This window comes from Anarrhichthys ocellatus, unplaced genomic scaffold, assembly GCF_004355925.1.
Source record: "Anarrhichthys ocellatus isolate YVR2014 unplaced genomic scaffold, GSC_Weel_1.0 scaffold5, whole genome shotgun sequence".
Lineage (NCBI taxonomy): Eukaryota > Metazoa > Chordata > Actinopteri > Perciformes > Anarhichadidae > Anarrhichthys > Anarrhichthys ocellatus.
In genome coordinates this window covers 14000409-14021317 of record NW_022280035.1, presented here as the reverse complement: position 1 = coordinate 14021317, position 20909 = coordinate 14000409, and the positions used below count along the sequence as shown (strand labels likewise).

The 20909-nt window shown below is 39.6% G+C and overlaps 2 protein-coding genes across 3 annotated transcripts; one reads left to right on the top strand and one right to left on the bottom strand.

Annotated features, from left to right (window-relative positions):
* Positions 1–275: 275 nt before the first annotated feature.
* Positions 276–8602, bottom strand: znf362b (zinc finger protein 362b). Of its 2 annotated transcripts, none has more exons than XM_031845023.1 (9): positions 8399–8602; positions 6356–6419; positions 5804–6065; positions 5571–5675; positions 4499–4817; positions 3706–3930; positions 3361–3439; positions 3073–3231; positions 276–1907 (listed from the first exon to the last, which is right to left on the bottom strand). In XM_031845023.1, coding segments are annotated over exons 1-9 (1332 nt in total). In that variant the 5' UTR covers positions 8401–8602; the 3' UTR covers positions 276–1790. The 2 variants fall into 2 exon arrangements, with proteins under 2 accessions (XP_031700883.1, XP_031700884.1); XM_031845024.1 differs by having other exon boundaries at positions 8411–8601.
* A 1725-nt stretch (positions 8603–10327) lies between these two features.
* On the top strand, positions 10328–20071 carry LOC116382198 (tumor necrosis factor receptor superfamily member 25). Its single transcript, XM_031845025.1, has 9 exons — positions 10328–10652; positions 12536–12626; positions 12733–12855; positions 13196–13309; positions 13441–13471; positions 14836–15434; positions 16177–16214; positions 16511–16613; positions 19681–20071. Exons 6-9 carry the CDS (start codon positions 15275–15277, stop codon positions 19992–19994), a joined length of 615 nt encoding a protein of 204 aa, XP_031700885.1. The 5' UTR covers positions 10328–10652; positions 12536–12626; positions 12733–12855; positions 13196–13309; positions 13441–13471; positions 14836–15274; the 3' UTR covers positions 19995–20071.
* The last annotated feature ends 838 nt before the right edge of the window (positions 20072–20909 follow it).

Here is a 20909-nt window from a genome sequence, read left to right as displayed (position 1 = left end):
ACAATACAGATTAATGGAAATGGGATGATAAAACAGTTAAGGCTTACATGTAGATAACTGATATAAAACATGAATATTAATAACATATGGGTAGACTAAAATAATTACAGTAAGTTCATACATAAACTTTTACAAAACCCAAACGGAGCATGTTTATGAAAACTAAAAAATAGGTACTATAAATGAGTAACATGTTTTACAGTACAGCAACATGTACATTTTCCCATTATCTCAAAAGAGAGATTAAGTTGAAGAGGCAGGGTCTGTTGTTGGCGTAAATGTCTGTTTTCAGGCCAGTGGCTTGAGTAATACGTTTTTTATTCTTTTGAAAACATACTATATACTGTATATGTATTTTACATCGTTCTCCGTTCCATCTCAAACGCAACGTCTAGCCGTAGCACCTGTTCTGAAGTGCCCTGAAGAATACAGGGTACTCTATTAGTACCATCCAGAGGTTAAAGTTACAGTAACAATACAACAAACAATACTGTGTACAATAAAAAGAATACAAAGGAGAAAAATAATTCAAAAAGGAGAAGCATCACCTCCACACAAACTCATAACATAGGCCTATGGAATATGACTTGCACTGCAGTTTATTTCAAATGGGTAAAGCTTATTAAGGTTTAAAAAATACTTAACTGGGTCAGAGGAGCCTGTACATAACTTCACATTTTGGTCCAATGTTTGGGTTTAAAATTTACCACCGTGGGTAAGAGAATTCATTTTAGCTGAAGTGTGTTTCAAAGAAGGGATGAGTAGATTAGAGCTGGCACGGATACATGTGCAATGCATTCAACTCCTAATACTTCTAATAGTCAAAGCTTAACTGACTAGAGAAAAGCAGACAAGCTGTGGCAAGATTTGCTTTCTCTTAAAACCTAAACAAGGTTCATATATATGGCACAAGTTGATGGGACCTCAGGAAAATCTAATGTCACAAACAGTGTTTTCTTTGATCACATGTTATGATCATAAAGGTGCCGTAAAAGTGAATGTCAAATATGGAGTGAAAGAAAAAAAGAAAACATTCATCCTTCTTCCCTTCCTGGTTGCTCTTCGTTTTCTCTTCCCAAGTCAATAATGCAACTTCTTAATACAATCATTAAATGTTTAAATTGTCATCTAGCGATTGCCTTTCTTCAAATTTAGATGACCCTGTAAATGTGTACTTTTTTTTTGTAAAAACAAAAAAAGCAATAGAAAAAGACTGTTTATTTATACATAGACAGGACTCTTAGCTGCCACAAGTAATGCCCTTTGGCATTTCCCATCCAACAAGATTGAAACAATTTGAGCCAAAACCACAAGGCCTAAAAGTGCTTTAAGATTATCTTTGGATGTCTCCAGAATACACCCAGCAAACATTTTCTCAATTCTTTATAAGGGCAAATATCATCTGGCACATTTTTGAAACCCATTTCATGGAAGAGGAAAAAAATAAAAACAAATCGAACTAAAACATTTCTGATGGCCAATGCATCCGGCAGTTTACATGACGCTTACGAAAGTGCTTATTAAATCTGACGCAAGACATTCTTTGCCACTCGATCCTCCCGGGGCAACATCTAGCTGTATTTTTACATTCACAAAATAACGCTGTGCTCATTTTGACAAGACGGCCTGTGTCAAGATGGATGGAGGCAGCCTGAATCTAGCACTGAATGCTTATGTCAGCTGTCATAATGCTAATGTAAGCCTTATGTAGATGGCGGTGGGTGCAGGGCCTCATAAGCTCCAGCCTAACATAGACTTTGAATCCGACCTGCCGCTGAGCGTCTGGGAGCTCAGATGAGGGAGATGCGTATGGGGATGCTGGGCGACTCGGTCCTCTGAGGCGACTGGTGGCTCACTAGGTGCTCCACCACTGTGTGTTTGGACATGTGCTTCATAAGGTAGGTCTCCTACAAAAAGACATGAAAACAAACCAAATAGTCCAAGATTAAAGGACAACAGATTGGACATCTTCTCTTTCCTGCATTACTGCTCACTGACATTGTATTTTAAGGATATTGGACCCTTTTCTTTGCTTGTATTTGAAATGAAAATATACCCGGAGTACCTTCACAAATAACACAAATATTCTAGATACATATCTGTGCAGTCAGTGGATCCAGCAAGAACAACTGAAGACACATTTAGTAGAAAGCTTTTAAAAGCTTAATTCACCGAAGAAGACATTGGCTGTGCTGGCTTTTCAGTTGTGTCATGCGACCGAAGAACAACGCCAAAAGAAAACGTATGTTTTTGGACTGACCACTTTTCACACTTCAACCAACCACCACAGAAGCTGCTTGCTAGATGAGTAGCATCTTTTTGAAGGTGCGCTTATTGGCAAAATAAGATGTTGTTGCAAACAGTTACGCCTCGATGGCACTTGGTTGTGAAGCACTCGTCTAATCTATTTAGGAGTATTTGCTCCAAGCAAATTTTTTTTTGTCCAATTTAAAACTCAAAGATATTCATATTATTATGACGAATAAAAACAGCCAAATATTCACATTTTAGGTACTGGAACCAGTAAATATTTGATATTCCTGCCCAAAAGATGCCATTACAACTATACTATGATCAAAGCAGTTGATTGAGGTAATTCATTTTATGTTGATTGAGTACGAAATGAATTGTTTCAGCTCCAGAGTAATCTGTCGGGCATGGAGAGTAGTTTGCAGATTGGTAGAAAACATTTTGATTTGACTGGATAAGAGATTAAATATGTACCTTACAACCCAGTTTTACAAGTAAAAGGATCAAGTGAAGTGGTACTTTGTAGATCCCCCGTATGCCAAAATAAGGAGTGGTATACTATCATTACTATCAATACTATCATTTAAAATAATAACCCTTTTGATTATAAAAAAAATAATAATAATTCACCTCTTTTCTGTATAGTTTGAATACGAGCAAGAACGTGTTGAATTGTTAATTATCACAAAGGAAGAAACTGCTAGTTTCCAGCGAAGTGAGGCAGAGTAACATCAAAGGTCATCATCTTCTCCGTCCGTCTGAAGGCACACTGGAAAAACCTTACACGTAAATTAACATACAGATAACCTGTGGTTTACTCACTGAGGTGTATGCCCGGCCACACATGCTACAGCAGTAGGCCTTAGCGTTTTTGATGGCGTGCGCTGATAAGTGGATCTGCAACGATGCCGAGTCGGAGTAGGCACGGTAGCAGTTAGGACATTTATACGGCTTGTCTTTGTTGTGCTGCCTCTGGTGAGACTGTTTTGGGAAGAAACGCAGACAAAATGCTCTTAATTCTGCTTTAAAAAGCAGTGAACCGGTGTAAAGTAACAGTGACTGTTGTAGTATCTGCTGTGGCAGACTTAAGTAGAGTGACCATGTACTGACCTGGAGGTTAGACAGCTGGGTAAAAGCCTTTTCACATCCAGGGTGAGCACATTTATAAGGCCTATCGCCAGTGTGGATTCTGTGGCAAAGGAAGCGGATCAGAAAAGTTAAAAACAAATAGGTTTGCTTTTTAAATCAGAGATGACCCCTAGTGTTCACAACGTTAATGCATCTAAGGTACAATAACAGACAAATGATATGCCTGAAGCGTAAAGAGATGTCAGAAATCCTATCCTGTAATTATTAGTAATCTGAGATTTGATTTTCCCAGGTCTAGCGGTAGCTCCTCCTCCCCCCCCCACTAGCTTGGCTTCCCCCTGCCTGGTGCTCACAGCTTGGACCGACCTGGTGTGCTGCTGCAGGTGTGACAGCTGACGGAAGGAGTTTTCGCAGTAGGAGCAGTGGTAGGGTTTGATCCCCAGGTGGATGCGCAGGTGCTGGGACAGGTAGGAGGCGTTGGCAAACGTCTTGGAGCAGTGGGGACACTTGTGTGGTTTGGCCTCCGTGTGGGTCTTGGAGTGCATCTGCATCTCTGACTTTGATAGGAAGGTGAGCGGGCACACTTTACATCTTGGTGACAAAAACAGGACACAAGAATGCATAAATGTGATCAGTTAAGGGTGCTATAGAAATAGAGCCTCATCGAGACTATACAGTGTCACGCCATCGATGTTTTTAAGTATTGAACCACTGCTTTCCCAATAGCAAGACTACTGTCATTTTCAAGACATATAAACCAGAACAAGACCAATTCTGAATAAAGCAGTCGCCCTGAATCCCAACCAAAGTCGGAATAGAGTTTAATTGTAGATTAATTTAAAAAAGAAGAAGTCGGTAGTGGTTTAGTATCCAACCAAGTATTCCAGGTGATAATAAGGGGTACAGATCAATTGACAGTCCACTGAGTGAATCCAATCAGGTGAAAGATGGGTTTATGTTGATGTCTCAGTAAGCAGCACCACATCTCAATCATCTACAGCCTACTTAAAACCAAACAAGCAAATGACTATTGATCTGTTGTAGACCGCAATTCAATTTGTGTATTGGCTTTACGAGGCCAGCGCTGAGAGGAAATGTCCTCCCCCCTGTGATGCAATAAAAACGTCCAAGACAAGAGTAGCGGCTTCCTGTGACCAACCTGTAGATTTTGCCCTCTTTGGGTGCCAAAGTGAGACAGCCTTGGTCAGCTAGGATAGGGTAGGGCACCACCAGCAGAGGACCAGTCTGGTTTTCAGCTTTGATCTTCTTCCGTCCACGGGGCGCCTTGGGCGGGGGGCCCAACAGGCCGGCCAGGCCGCCGATTTTCATGTGGTCCATGCCAGGACCGCTGGCCAGCCCAGAGATGATGTTCATAGAGGGGGCGCCGCCCAAGCGGTTCAGGCTGCTGGAGGTTGGAGTCGTGGGGGTCAGGGCCTCTGAGGTGCTGTGACTGTCGGGTCGGGATGAAGGAGCCAGACCTGTGGAAATGAAAAGCAGACCCGCTTTAACACTACAGGTGACTTGAAGGAAGTTCTACAGATTTACACGTTTGGTACATTTTTGAATGCATGCTATTCAAAAGAGCCATTGGTTTCCATTCATTTCTGTGTGATATAATGATCTGTTAGCAGACTCCTAAAACTTGTTTGAGTTGTGGAACGCATCACAGTGAAGGGAACATCAAGTCTGTATTGCTTTTTGCCAGTGTTACATGCGGTACACATCTTAAGTTTCAAAAGTCTGTTCACCGATTTTTACATTGTACAGGAATTAATAAAAAACAAATGGCTGCCTGGAACAGGAGAACAAATTCACTGAAATTCATAAAGCACAGCAGCAGAGTTTGCAAAATGGTTAGCTGTGAATACTATGATTTGTAGTACGTAAATATGCTACAAGTTTCACAGGTTTCAGTCTGAAAACCAAAGACCGTATTACTCCCTAATACTCTAATGCACTGCTCAGCCTGCACAACACTCTCTCCATGTATTTCCATACATTAAGCCTAAGGAACACCTTTCAACTAACTGACTAATGACACACTGCGTACATAAGTATGCACACTGAATGTTAGTACATGGTATGTCCATTTACCCTTACTGCGTGCATTTGTGTATCCCAATCTACTAAGACAATCGAGTGTAATCCGTCACACTGTTAAACACCAGGCGGATTTTCTTGCTGTTATTTTCCCATGTCAGCAGACCACAGAGACCATCTGGCTGCAGTACCTGAGCGATGGTTGAGCCGGTTCTGTTGCTCGCTGAGCTGTCTCATGTGCCAGTCTTCCCACAATCCTTTGGCCTTCACTGCTGACTTGTCGTCCATATTTCCATCTGCAAGTTGTCAGGCGATGGCATTTTAATCCGTGAATGGTTTCGATATAGATAGACCTTTTATACATTACCAATACCCAAACTTTATATGCTTGCCAGTTCTACAAACAACAAAGTGGAGACTGTACCTGGCCCAGAGCTGGAGGCGGGGCGAGCGTGTAGAGCAATGTCCGGTTGTCCGGAGCCCTGCTGCTGCGGGTGGTGGCCCTGCACCTGCTGCGACTGGAGCTTAGGCAGCGACATGATGTGCTGAGCGCTGCCGTCCGGGGACGAGGTGGGCTGCAGCAAAGACTGCTGGGATGGGGTAGACGTAGGCGGCAGGTGCAGGGGTCGGATCTTCTCGGCCATCAGCTGCTCCTTGATCTTGTTAATGAGCACCAGGTTATCCAGCTGAAAGGGTTAACGGGTCATGCTCAACAGAAAACAGCCACAGTGTGTCAATGTCATTCACGCCCCAGAAACACTTCCCAGGAAAGAAAACACGGACCAGCACACAGTACAGGTTTGATCATGACTTCTTTTTTGTTATCTACGAGAAAGACCTGTGAAGGATTCTCACTCTGAGAGGTTGCTTCACTTACAGACTGGTGCTGAATGGCTTAAAAGATATTCACACAAGGAAACAAATGGCAATGAAAGGCGGAAATGTCACAGTGATTACATGTGATGGGTGGACTTACCTGGCCTGGCATGGATGGAGGTGGCGGCCAGAAATACGCGTTGTTAAATCGAGGCTCTGCCATCCTGAAATGAATACAATGTATTTTAGTCACAATCAAAAGTAAATCTATACTTGTTGAGCTCAGTCAGAGACGGGTTTATGATACAAACCACTGTTTTTCAAAATGTGTAAATGTTCTGAACAAGGTCTACGGGCAGTGTGCGTTAAAGTTACAGACTGGCAGACTATTAAATGACAGACAGCGGAAAAGGTGAAGCATTTCCTTTGGCACCAAATGACTGGATATGTTTCATTAGTTTCCAGCACATGCACTCTCATCTAGCTTTGTGTGCACTTCCACGCTTGAATCACACAGTTTACAATTCATGGTGCTCAAACGGCTCCACTTATCCACTGAGGAGAGATTTTGTTGAGGAACTTTTGAAAGCTTTTCTAAGACCAAAAATAAAAAAATGTAAGAGCCAAGTTTCACTGCACTGGTTGCAGAATAACGAGCAACTGGAGGATATTTAATAGGAAGCCCCATAGAAGGTATTAATATTTTAATACCTTCTAAGGGCTTGTATTAATATATATTTGTTCCAATTTCCCGAAGGACAAATAAAAAGGTTATTTTGCATTTCTTAAGACAGGTAATTAAAACTGGAGGTTGGGTAAACCTAAAAAAAAGAGGTAAATGTTATGTTGGCTATGGGTTTAATGGGCTTTAAGAACTTAAATCAATCAAATCATTTTAACTCAAAAAAAACAAAAAATACATTTAACTACAGTTTAGGCTGAAATTGAATTTAAACAGAACTTGGAAATGCATAGTTTGAAAAACAAAAATATGTCTCATTAGATTGTTCTGGCTTTCATCAGCATCTCATGGTCTTCCTCAATTATCAGTTAAAGGGTGGAACAATCTAGTATGCTTTGGCAAAATAACAAAATTTAAGATATTGTATAGGTTTTATGAGGACCTGCATTAACCTTGAAAATAAAATGAATGAATTTTAAAATAAGTCATAAACCTTGAATAACATGTCAAGACTATTGTAACAGTGTGAGGAGTTGCTATAAATGTATGTTAATAAAACCCAGTGTGTAGATTAGGCCAACAGTGTGACATTGAGGCAAACTGTCACTTTTAAGTGAACACAGGGCAAACATTAAATGTCACCTACAATGTATCGTGTCACGTATAAAACACGGCATCAGTGTGACAGAGCATTCGCCGATTAGCTTCCACATTTAGCCCCTCTGCTCCTTTTGTCTGAGAGTGAAATCCCAAAAATAAGTGGACGTCGCTTTAAATGTTGTGATAAACGCTATGAAAAAAACAAAAAACTTTCCATTCTTTGACTTTTCGGACATGTCGGCTGCCTTTGAGAGCGTCTCGCGACCGATGGAGGGTTTCGCGGATCGACCCTCCCGGTGCGACTCAGACATTCTCAGACAGTTTTCTTTAAACATTTCCAGACAAAAGAGAAACAAAAATGGCAGCCTTATTTTTATAAGGCGGGACGCCATATTCTGCAGACCCCAAAAAATTTAGGAGCATGAAGATCTAGTGGTGAGGGGGGTGTCGGGGATAAGAGGCGAGCCGACGCGGACACAAAGGTGTGTTTATCATGTCAAAGGCATGAATGATTGTTTACGGCGAATTGCAGGTTTGAATAGCCCGGCCTCCCCAGCTCTTAAAAAAACTGACACTTCCTACAACAACCATGCCCTGCAAAAAAAAAAAAAAAAAAAAAAAAAAAAAAAAAAAAAACAGCACGGAAACGGACAAGATGCTGGCGCGACCCAAACACCAGACCGATTAAAACAACCGTAGCTACGCGTTAAGGTCAAAATGTACCCGGCGCACAATGTCCTTTCTCCCGAAAAACGCTGTGCCATCTTAACCACATTTCACTTTTAGAGCAGCTTTTTTCCCCCCACATTCTGCAACTTTTGGACGAATCAAAGGACAGCAATTGCATTTTGTGCACATTGCACGCATCTATGGTGATATAACCGATCAGAGAAATGCACAGTAGCGAAGACACGAACATACATGCACAAATACCTGGTGTCCCGGTTGCAGATATTGTCTTGCGAGAAGGCTACAGCTATAATATAAAAGGTTGATGTTCTTTCTGCCTGCTTCCAGTCGGACCACCGCTTCCGGGTCGCTTTGTTCACTTCTGGGTGCTGCTGCAGGCTCAGTGCAGTACAGACACAGAGGGAAGTATACAGCTAGTGTTGTTTTGGGTTTTTACACGATGACCTGCTCTATTAACGTTTATTGCGCATGTATGATTCATCTAATAACGTTATTTCAGCGCGTGCCTGGGTTGGATTTAGCCGACAGATCCGCACAGGGGTGGAAGTAGTAGCACACTCAAATCCTAAAATAGCAACGCCACAGTGTAAAAATACTCCCATTACAAAGAAAAAGCCTACTGCATTCAAATGGTCATTTAGGTCAAGTACTGACTGGTAAATACACCGAAAATATGTAAAGAAACAAAGGTTAAATACGACAAATGGCAGCTTTCAGGGGTTAAATTGCTTAAACTAGGTATTGTGAAATCTTGCAATACTACAAGGACAGTCCCAGACAGATAAATGCAGTGAAGGTAAATCTATATTTCTAAAATGTAGTCGGGGGGGTGAAAGTAGCCTACTCCAAAACAAAATTAAGTAATAAATAAATAATTAAAACTTAAATGCACCTGTATCCCAATCTAATCAGTCAAAAGTCACATTTAAACTCCCCAGTTAGCAGGTCAAATCATGTCCATTATTTTAAACTCACTTTTCAACCAAATGTTGCCCAGTTATAAACTTGACACTATTTAGGTTTTTTTGTTTCTGAGTTATTTGATTTTATTTTATTTCCGATATAGTTTATTGTTGTAATAATATTTGTATGATACTTTCTGAGCCATGTCTTTCTTTATACAGTATACCAAGGTTATGTACAGTATATACTACAGACCATATACTGTCTATAAGAGATGTATACAATATCACACTTTGTTGATTTAAACATTCACAGACATTGTTTTAACAGCATTTCAATGACCATATTTCACTGGAAATGGTAATGTTTAGGATTTAAATTTAAATAGTGTTGAAATTAGTTATATGTAGCTGAGACATCTAAAACAGTTGTTTTTCACCCACATTTATCTCAATCCTGACTTTCACATCTAGACGGCTTCTGACCTCCAAATAACCAAATCAATACTTACTGGTCCGGCGCTCTGAGGACGGTTGTATCTTGTTCAAGTCTTTCTGCCTTTGCAGAAAGGAACTCTATCAGTATTTTACATCTTGTAAGTAACCTATACCACGTCAATATTGTTTTGTGTTTATACATCTGAATCTAAATCATTATTTCACGCAGTTACTGAACAGCTGTAGACATAATTCAAGTGTAATTTCAGTGTCTGAACCATGAATCTAGAAAAACAGAGACATCAATCCATAAAGCTGGTTGAAATCCTAATATCTGTAACTTTTGTAGGAAAGTAAATAACAAACTTAGCCTGTTGTTATATATAGGTTAATATTCATAGTGCTTATATATGAGGTATATATACACTAATAATTCAAGACTGAGATTTTTCCTTTGAACGCTGACCCAGTGGAGGCTTACTGCAGTATATACAGTATCCTCTCATTTTAATGTGTGTTGGAAGGCTTTTTCAGAGTCAATTCGACTTTCATGTTCTCACCCCTCTGATCAGGGATTCAGTTTGCTGTACTTGACTGATCCTCTCTCCGATACCTGCCATCTCATCTACATTTGTTTCAGACTCGCTTATGAAGAGAAGGAAAATAGAGTTGCATCGAAGCCACTAATGTGCCCAGTATATCCAGTGTACCCACCCTCTTCTTACACACACCACCACCACAACATGTATCCGGCCCATGACTTACTCTCATGTACGTATGCATCATTATGTCAGCGGTGCAGTGGAATTATAGGAAACAATCAGGCGGAGGATCTCATTGACGTTGCCACTGGGTTACGTCATCGCACTGTTTCCTGTTTCTCGCACCACTTCTTTGAATTTTTCATAGAACTTGAAGGCTCTGACACACTAACACACAGGCTTCATTTAACACGTTCTTTGACTCAACTAAAGAGGAAATCTACAGATGGCTTAAAGCCGGAATTCTTCATCCTTCAGGTGATTTTAGTGGTGTCCTCGCCTGGTGATCATCTGACTCTTTGTTTTTCAAATGAAATTAACTCTCATCTGAAGTTGATTGTTAAATTCCTCACTGTCTACTCTTTCACCATGGATTTTGTTTTGGTGAGTAATTAAATTAAGTTTTATTTTATTTCATGGTTGTTTCAGGGATGATTTAGCTTCTCTGAGTCGGTTTTAGATCATCACTCATCGTTACAGTAGCTGTTGTCTGTGTATTGCTGTTCCCATGAAAGTACAAAAATATATTATTTGCTAAATAAGGTCGGTTAAAGGCATTGTTTCAAATTTAAATGCTTATATTTATTTTAAAAACTTGTCGTTTGTGTATTCTTGGGTGACATTAATCACTATAGAGCATCGGGGACTCTGGAGGATGTTTACTGTAAGAGAGAGACATATACATACAGTCTCACTGGTGGTTTCAGTTTTTAAGAGTTAACATTAAGACACATCATGTTGCTGCTTATATGTTTCTGCAATACACCGAGGTTGTTACATGTTATAAGTTATAGGTGGATGAGTAAAGGGATTAATGGGGCTAACTGTCATGGTCAAGTCTACACATTTAATAATAACATAATACATTTTCTTGATTATTGGGATTATCTACGATATTGTTTAATCCACAGATTATTTGATTAATCATTTGGTCTGTAGCAAATCTTCAGATGTCTTGCTTTGTTTGATCAACAGTCCAAAGCCCAAAGATATTCAGGTTACTGTCATAAAAGACAAACAGAAAACTGTCACCTTTGAGCAACCCAATCCTCAGACTTTCTGCACTTTTTATTCAGTTTTGGTTGGTTGACTAATCGATTAATTGACTAATAGCTTCAGCTCTAAGATTTACATATATTGGTGCTTTTGTGACCAAAAGATATCAGAGCTTGTTTCACAATGGCTGTCCGATTTATTTAACTCTGAACCACTGTAAAAAAAGGTGATCACTGAGCAACAATCTCACAACCCTGTTACACTGAGCTCTCTGATTTGTTCCCAGCTGCCACCGAGCAAGAGGCTTTTTACCAACAACCTTGTTTTCTTTGGCGCTCTTAAGATTTGAGGCCAGTTTAGGATTCATTTTAATTGTTTTAAGCATCCTTTTTTGAATAATCTGTGTTCCATTAACTCTGCACAACAATGGGTAAGAGAGGTGTGACCTGTGTAAAGGACCTCTTTAGTTTAGCATACCCACGTCCAACTTCTGCCGATAGCTACAGGTTAGAAAAAGTAATATTTCTCTCAGTCTCTCATGGCAAGAGGAGCTTGGCTTATGAATACCAGAAATGTCTTGGGGGTTAGCAATTGTTTCGGTTTATTCCCCATCAATATAAATAAGGCGTGGGTTGCTTCATGTTTTTTTTACTACTTCACAGGCCCCATCTGACATCAAATTGTCAAAACCTTTTTTCAGGATTGGGTGAGAATTGTTTAAGATGAGGGTGTGACCCGGGCACCCGCTGCCATATTGTTTGAACAGAGGTTTCTGATACCCTTCGAAACAGTTGTTAATCCATATTCAGGGTGGTCTCCAAGAAGGTTAAGATCAATGACCTTCGCTGCTACACTGCTTTTAAAAAACACCATTTCATCTCAATCTCAAGCTAAACTATACATCAAGGCTCAACCAGAAAGTTTGATAAGATCGGACAAACTTTTCTGCTCTAATTTCAAAATTGGACTAATCCCCATTAATGTACAGCTTTTTTCTCTCTTTTCCTCTCTTTTGTGTTTTAGTAGTATGTGTTAATGTATAGGACGGATGTAAAATATGTAATAACTTTTTTCATTTCCATGCACCTGTTTGATATCTTAGGTGCATGGAAATGAAAAAACAATAGATGCCCGTGTAATGACTTGATGAGTCGTATTGAGCCATGTTTCCTCCACAGCTGTCCTTTTGTATGGCAGCTGTAGTGGCAATGTGTCAGTTGATTTGTGAGCATCTTCTTAGCCACACTTGAAACCTTGTCTTTTTGTTTTAGGTGCTGATACTTGCCTACCTTTCCGCTGGACAGAGTAACAGTGAGGTTACAGAAGAAAAGTGGAATTCATGTCATGAATGGTGCCCGCCTGGTAAGTAAACAAGGGGCGGTGTGCATTGGCCTTGTCTATTACAGTTTTAGTGGATTAACCACATATGAGCTCATTCCCTTTCTTCTCTTTTTTCACTGTTACCCAGGATATTATAAAGTTGATGATTGTGGTGATCCAGGCGCAAGGCACAGATGTGAAAAATGCCGCAATGACACATTCACAAATAGAGCAAACCATAATATGAAATGCCTGAGGTGTGAAGAATGTGGTAAGTATCTTCTTCAAATACCATTATAAGGCGATACACACACGTGCCGTCAGCTTGTGGGATATTATGTAAAATTGCATTTGACCGAGATAATAAATTGGATCGACATTTTCTGGTTTCTGGTTATGAAAATATGATGTTTTTTTGTTGCAGCTAACATTCAACTCTTTTCATGATGAGATTCACTTTTTATGTTTGATAAGTTAAAACATAGTGCAAAGTAGCAGGTTTTTGCTGTATATCTGAGGTTAGAGACATTGTTCCATGGCCACCTTGGCAGGACTGGGTGTTAAATGCTGTGGATGGAGACAGAAACACTGTCTTTTGTTTTTTTCCCCAGATTCTAAGGTTACAATAAAACCCTGCACCTCTACCAGTAATACGGTGTGTGACTGTAAAGAGGGATACTTCAAGTCTGACGAGACTGAGGAATTCTACTGTAAACAATGTAAAAGTAAGTTAAAGAGCTGGATTGGCAATCACAGCTGCCATATTGAATAACTTCCTGGTTTATTCAATATAATATACCCGCAAAAGGAAACATATACTTTTTTTAAACTCTCACGATTTCATTTTTTTTTTTAGAGTTTGATGAACATCCTAACTTCAAAATCAGGTAGGAGATCCTACAATATGATAGCTGTCTAAAACAGACATGCTTAGATTGTCTTTGGTGCAAAGTGGAGAGTGCACACAGACCTGCAGCTTCAACAGAAGGCAGAAAACAGAACATTTGCTATATTAACCTTTTTCTGTGTAATACTTTATATCATAATTGCTGCTTTTTTGAATAATGTTATGCTTTATGCATTCGGTTTACATTTTCTCGCACACTAGTAAATTCAGTTTGTTTTTCTCTGTCATAGACCAAGCCTGACAAAAACCTTTTCTCATTGTTTCAGTAGTTTAATCAAGCAAAATTGGCAACGATTTGTTGACTCCAGCTTCTCAAATCTTATAATTTGCTTAATGCTGTTTATATTATTCAAAATTTGGGTTTTTCACTGTTGGGCGGACAAAACAAGACATTTAAAGACATTTTTATAGAGTACACAAACCCAAGACTTACGACAACTTATTTTTCTTTTAACTGCATTTTAGTCTTGATCTAAAATGCATCTCCGTTGCCAAATGAAGCATAATCTCAGGTCAGGGGGCATGTTATCTTCTTGTTAGAGCGGTGGAAACTTATGCCATTCTGTTGCAAATTTCCTGAATTTTTTTTCCCAGCCCTTATAAACACTCAGTTCCTGCGGCTTTACTGAGGCCCTGCACTACTTGTACTGAACAGTTTGCCTGCAGATGTTAAACATCTCAGCATAAAGGCGGTTTTGTTAAGACTGTTAGGGTAGCAGTAGCCCCACTAATAGTAATAACCATTTAAACACACACACACACACACACACACACACACACACACACACACACACATTAAAGGATAACAATAGTCAGGTGCCCTTAAGAATCATTGAAACAGGTTTTTCTCTAACCATTCCTTCTGTTCATATACTGGCCATTGAAAGATCACTTTCAAATGCACTTTTAACGTAAGCAAAAAGGGACAAAATCCACAGTCCACAAATGTCCCTCTTTTGTTGCCATCCCTCCTCTCTCTCAGCAGGGAGACACTCTCCAGGCAAACACAAAGAGGACATTTTATATTAAAATGACTTACTACTTTTGAAGATATCTACTTAATTTGAATAACTCAGACTGTTGAAGCTTGAGATAAACCTTGGAATGTATTTTCAAACAGAGCAAGGACTGTGGATTTTGTCCTCTATCACTTACATTGGAATCACATCAAGAAGGGACTTTGTAACATCCAGTATGAAAAAATACAGCAAGTAAAAGTTTTGATGTTCATATGAGCTCCTGGCTATTGTTTTAAGACTTTAAAGATTTAATAAATCCTTTATCGAAATATAAATGTGTTGTCACATTCCTCTGTTGTCTATATTAGTCTCTCCTTTTTTTCAGCTGTTTGAATAAGACAGACTGCAGGAGGAAGTGTCCAGCTTCTACAAATTCATCCACAGCTGCAACCACATCTACATCTACAGCTACAGCTTCAACTACAGCTTCAAGCAACTCACCAAATCCTGTTGTGAATCCAGTTCCTCGTAACTGTTAGTGCTACCTACGTATTGTACTTTAACAAGTGATATGACAGAATAATTCATTGGTCCATGTTTTCGTAGTTTTGTGACCCATATGCCCAAACATACTTTATGCTCACATTAGCTGTGGATATCTTAGTAAGTTAAACAGAACCTGATTGATTCGGCTTTTGCTGCACCATGTGTGGTAAGCGTTGAGTATTATTCAACTTATCCTGTGGATCAGACAGAAGTGATCAATTAGAATTGATGGGTGGTGGAATGATGTCAGTGTTTCTGTGTCCACATCAGTGAATGACATGTCCTGGCTGTTTCTCGTGGTGGTTCTGGTGACACTTCTGTTATCCCTTGGGCTCCTGCTGCTCTTCGCCAGGAGCCCCTTCAGATATCTCGGCCGTTGTCTCTACTGCTGTGTGAACAATGACCTGGAGCTGCCTCTCGAGCGCCCCAACTTCAATGGTAACCACTGTTGGAATGTATCCAAGCACATTTACTTCAGTACAGTTTTAAAGTCGTTGTGCTTTACTTGACTCTTTACAGCTCAAGTTCCAAGTTATTTTAGAGATCAATATTTTAAATAAGAAAATCAACTTGTAAATATGACACAGTGTTATATATTTAACTACTCATGAACATAAACATTAAAATGCTTCTTACACATGACTCAATCTTTGATGATAATCCACTATTATAATACATAATAATTTAACACCGCCATTAGCCATTATGTCTATAAATTAGTACTTTTGATACTTTACATTTAGCTTTAAATACTTCTGTACTTGAATGGGCCTTTACTTATATGTGGAGTGTTTGTGGTTTTGTTACTTGTGTTTAAGTATAGTATCTAAGTACTTTTTCCACCGCTGACAGTAATATAAGTAGCTGCATACTGGTACTTGGGGGTTTGGCAGTTATCCATTGGAGAGATTCACACACAGTAAACAAATACTATATATATTGTAGATATGCAGCAGATGCTGTGACATGACACACATTAATATAAACTCTCATGTATGATTCCTTAAAAAATTAAAACATGTACAAGTTGAAAAGACATTTATTGCCACAGAAGGTGTTTTCAGTGTTAAACCAAGAAATATATTGTTTACTGAGTGTCCTGTTTTCAATAAATGTGCTTTGTCAACTGAGCAGATTCAAGCAGGAAGCTTACTGATGATATCTGTTTTCCTCCAAACAGAACGAAGCAGTCATCAAGGCAGCAGCCCCAACACGCTGGTTTGTGCTCACTTCTGCATTTTGTGTTGTGTTGAGATTGAGATCTAGATCTAGATCGTAGCAGTATACTGTAGGTGGATAGTCAGAGGGCTGTGTGGACAAAAAAGAAATTAAAAAAGGTCAACAAGAGCAAAGGTGAAATGTCAATCACATGTTGTAGTTAAATTGAACTAAAGCTGGGATTTTATTTTGTGTGTTTTAGAAATAATGAAGAATTTCACCCACCACTCTCTAACATTTAAGAGATGTGATCGCAACAAAGATTTTGACTTCCTTTTTGTTTCTGTCCTTTCAAGACATTAAAGATATCTGAGAATACTCCTATGATGACTCTCAGCCAGAGTCCAGCCATGCCAGAACATCCAGCCCACATCAGTCCTCCAGACACTGAACACAAAGGTACGATTCAGTATTTGATGCCCGGCTACAATGCACAGCGTGTGAAAGACTTGGTTGGAGAGATTTTTCAATATTTCATATATACTGTATATATATCATTGTGTCTCTCCTGGTGCAGGAGGTGCATCTGAAATTGTCCCCATGCTGCCTTGATAATCTACTGAATGGGTTTAAAGGTGTTAATTATAATAATTAACGGTCAGGATTTCGAGCACAGCATCGAGACTGCTTTTGTTACGGTCTTGAATTGCAGCCACTGAAACACAGGCAGTGGAAAAGTGGACATGGACTACTTTGTGGCAATCGGTAATTTCACATTTAATCGTACAAAAATGACATGGAGTTACCAAAGGCTCCATTCTCGCGGGCGTCTTACCATAATCATGCAGACAACACACAGATTTATATAATGATGCCATTGTGGGTGCATACAGGTACTCAATAAGTCTATTCAATAATTCAGTAATTTAAACAAGATAAAACAGGAATATATCTCCCTGGACCTGAAGAAGAACAAATATGGCTTGTTAAAATAGGCTTGAAGAGCGAACCATGGATTGCAGCTATCTATTTATTACCAAAATAAAAAAATGATGTATCAAAAATAATGTATGCTCTTAAAATAAAATGTGGCAGCGCATTGACCTGCACTATTATATTTTCCCTTCAGCCTTTATAACGGAAGGTCATGAATCATCTCGTGATATTATCACTGCTACTAACAATAATGTCAATAGTGCAGGAGACACGCCGTAAAGGCAGCTCGGAGGTGTTATGATATACTGAATCAAGCTGTAATGAAATCATCGCCCCCTATGAGCACTTTCCATACTGTGGTTAGATGTGAAGACAGACTCATATTCATCAAAGAGATGAATATGAGAAGAGGAGAAGAGCTGCCAAGAAATATTTGTGAAATTGGTCTGCATTAGAGTCAAGTCAAGACTTCTTCAGGAGTGTTGGGGTGTTGGGGTGAGCGGGCTGTCACTTAGAAGTTAAGAGAAACTAATAATTTGAAGGAAGGAGCAAACTACCTAAACCTTGATATTTAAAAAAAAGAAGTATAGGAGGAAGTGTAATATCTACATTTTATCTGAGATTTCAGACAGCCTGTTTAGACAGATAAGAAAGAAGTGATATAAAAGGTATGTCATTAACGAAAGACTAAATTAGGGCAGAAACTGGAAGCAAAGCCATGGGTTTATGATGGACAAAATGACTAACAATGTCAAGAAAGTTGAGATCAGACACATTTGTTTTCAGGAAGGATACATTTAAATGTCTTTGGGCATGCAAGTATCCACTCTCCTGAAGTGAAGTGTCCTAGAGCAAGACACTAACTCCGCTACAGGTGATAGTTAGAGAGCATTGATACTTCAAATAATGCTGCTCTAACATTAATACGGGGATTCCTATAATTTGAAATGCCTGTCTCATTCAAGGTAAAGTTCCAGTTTCTTCCAGTATCTTATTTACCAACTCAACCAACTCAACTACCACTGTTGTTTTTTTAATCAAAGACATTTCAGAGCTTCTGTTTCATCTTGTATCCCAAGTACTGTATCTGAACGACAAACCCTCTCTCATTGTCTACCGTCTACCATCTAATAATGGGTACCACAAACATGTGGATGTTATTGTTCATAGATGCATTTTGCTTCATGCAATATTTCCTTTTTACGACTCTATTCACCAGGTGGGAAACATTTTGTACTATTCCTCTGCTACCAATTTTCCAGAAGCGTTGGACTCTCTCTGATGCATCAGGCCTCTTATTTATTATTAAATAATAATAATTGCAATAATTATTATTATTGCAATTCCAGTGTCCAGTGGCCAAGTTGAAAGGAAAGAGTTTTTGATGATTTTTGTGCGCACAGCTTCTTCAGCTTTGCTCTAAGCATCGGACACATCTCAGCTGGCATCACTTGTCATCATGCCACTCATACCAAACAGAAATAATTAAATGAAATGTCACAGTGAGACTTATTGCCATCTGCGGTGTTCTTACTTTATGCCCTCTTTCTCACTGCTTGTTCAGCACGCTGTTTATCATTGATCAGTCTTGTGTCCCACAGTGTGAGAATGGAAACCGGGAAACAGGACGCCCTCACTATTTCACTCTTTTTTAGTCAGCAAATCAACATTAGAGGAAATGGCACATGAGATAGTGAGTGCATCCACACAGATATTATTTGTAGTAATAGAAGTGTGAACGGTTGATGAGGCCTCATAGATTTTCCCCTGCTTTCCTTTAACCTTTCATTTGCTCATTCTCTGAATTGTTGATTCTATTAGTTTCTTTTATCTTTAGCAAAGTACGGTGGATCAATGCTTCACTCTCTTAATAATGCCATTTAAGTTGTTATGTTCTAATTGCCTGATACAGGTCTATGTTGGTAAACCAGGTAAACCTCTGAAAATACTCTACTTTTGGGAAGACCTCACTACTACTGAATTTCCTGTTATTCATGACATCATGTCATTGTTTCTGTCATTTGTGGTGGAGCTGAAAACCCCCTTGTGTTTGTAGTGCTGTTGGTTTTGTGGAGGATTCATTTCATGAAATGGACATGGTGGTTATCGGCTTTGCGTTTACTGTCAGGGAAATTTTATAAAGTAAACAAATTATAACAAACCTGCATCCAAATGTTGTTGGCTGTCCTGTGCACTGTGCTGTTCTGTGTCATGGTGTTGAGTGGCTTGACTGTATAGATGCTGGATGTATTACAGTACGTTGTTTTATCCGCCTAAATCAAGCTTTGGCAATAGATGTTGTTGGAATTGTTGGTTGTGGTCTTTCCATGGGATTTGTTGATAATAATAACAATAGAGAATATCACCAGACTTAGGCTTTAATAGCACCTGAATGTAGTCAGTGCAGGGCGATCTCACATGGTCTACTTAAATGCCTCTATACAGTTTCTGTATCCTGATGACCTCTTTAGTTTAGTTTGAATCTGGGTTTACAGTTGGCCAAAAAACAGACATCCCGTTCTCGTAGCTGACGTTTTTCCACGGCAGAGTTTTCGCTTTCCTCTTATTGTCTGTGATTCTCTTCTTCCAGCCACCACACAACAATCGGATCGCTGGCCGGCCATCGTCCTCTATGCCATTATCAAGGAGGTGCCCTTGCGTAGGTGGAAGGAGTTCCTGCGTCTGCTCTCGGTCACTGATCAGCAGCTGGAGCGGGTGGAGCTGGAGGCCGGTTTGGGCCTGGGCTCCATGGAGAGGCAGTACCAGATGCTGAGGCTGTGGAGCCAGTGTTCCTCTGCGAGCCTGAACAATGTCTTCTCGGCCTTGCACTACATGGATTTATCCGGCTGTGCCCAGCATCTGCAGGAAAGCCTGGAGAAGCTGCAGGTTAAAGGCCTGAATTGAAGCAAGGTTTCACAGCCTGCAGAAGTTACACAGAACATGGTTTCAATGGGGCATTCCAGGACACCTGAGGCCGTACCTGGGGACATCAGTGCTTCAACTGTGGACGCCAGTCCCTGTAAAGGACGTTTCTAACTGTAGCTACTACATGGTACAACCACAGAAAACTGCAATTATGTCACAAATGACTCATACTGAGTAATGCCGATGTATTTTATAATAAAGAGTTAAATGGCAGTACGGGGCACTGTGGAGATCCTGATAGGCCCAACTACAATTGGGGTATTTCCTCTTTTACGATATCTTTTGGTGTATAATGTTTCCCTCTTAAATGTTTTTTGGGTTGAGCTTTTTTTTTACCTCCAGAATGACACTTAAAAGGCAGAATGTTGATTTGTTGAAGTGCAAATTCAGTTGCAGAATTAGGGAAGTGGCTTCCTCCGAGGCATGTAAAAACCAACATCAGTAGCATTTTTAAGAACCACAGATTTAAAAAGAAAAAAAGAAAAGGGAAATACGCTGTCAAAACGCCCTCTAGCCCACCACATAACCTCCAGCTTGTCATGTGCCGTCTCTTAAATGCCAGCAGTTGTAGGCTGTGGTTTTAGAGGAGGATGCTCAAAACTAAACTTGTGTTACTTTGTGATTGTGTACGTGTGTAAGAAGGGAGTAGTGAAAAGGAAGATACGTCCTTTGAATTCTAAAGATTTTTTATACCTCCAGAGATTGGTGCCTATTGTTTAGCATTTAACAAGTCAAATTCAAGACTCCTCTTCAGTTTGATTATTTAAACTGTGTGAACATGTTAGTGTACATCAATAATGTTTGAGCAGCTCGTCTCTGTCTCCTTTGAGAATGAAAGTTTGGTGTAACAACTCAGCTATACTCATTCTTGTTGCGCACCCTTGTAAAGGGAGA

Bases quoted from the DNA above. Each gene is read 5' to 3' on its own strand.
- znf362b (XM_031845023.1), bottom strand. The intron at 3,232-3,360 runs GTCAGTACATGG...TTCCCAAAACAG, and splicing joins CCCAGCTGTCTAACCTCCAG to TCTCACCAGAGGCAGCACAA. The intron at 1,908-3,072 runs GTGAGTAAACCA...GTCTTTTTGTAG, and splicing joins GTGGCCGGGCATACACCTCA to GAGACCTACCTTATGAAGCA.
- LOC116382198 (XM_031845025.1), top strand. From the start codon at position 15,275: ATGTCCTGGCTGTTTCTCGTGGTGGTTCTGGTGACACTTCTGTTATCC. The intron at 16,215-16,510 runs GTTTGTGCTCAC...TGTCCTTTCAAG, and splicing joins GCAGCAGCCCCAACACGCTG to ACATTAAAGATATCTGAGAA. The intron at 16,614-19,680 runs GTACGATTCAGT...CTCTTCTTCCAG, and splicing joins TCCAGACACTGAACACAAAG to CCACCACACAACAATCGGAT.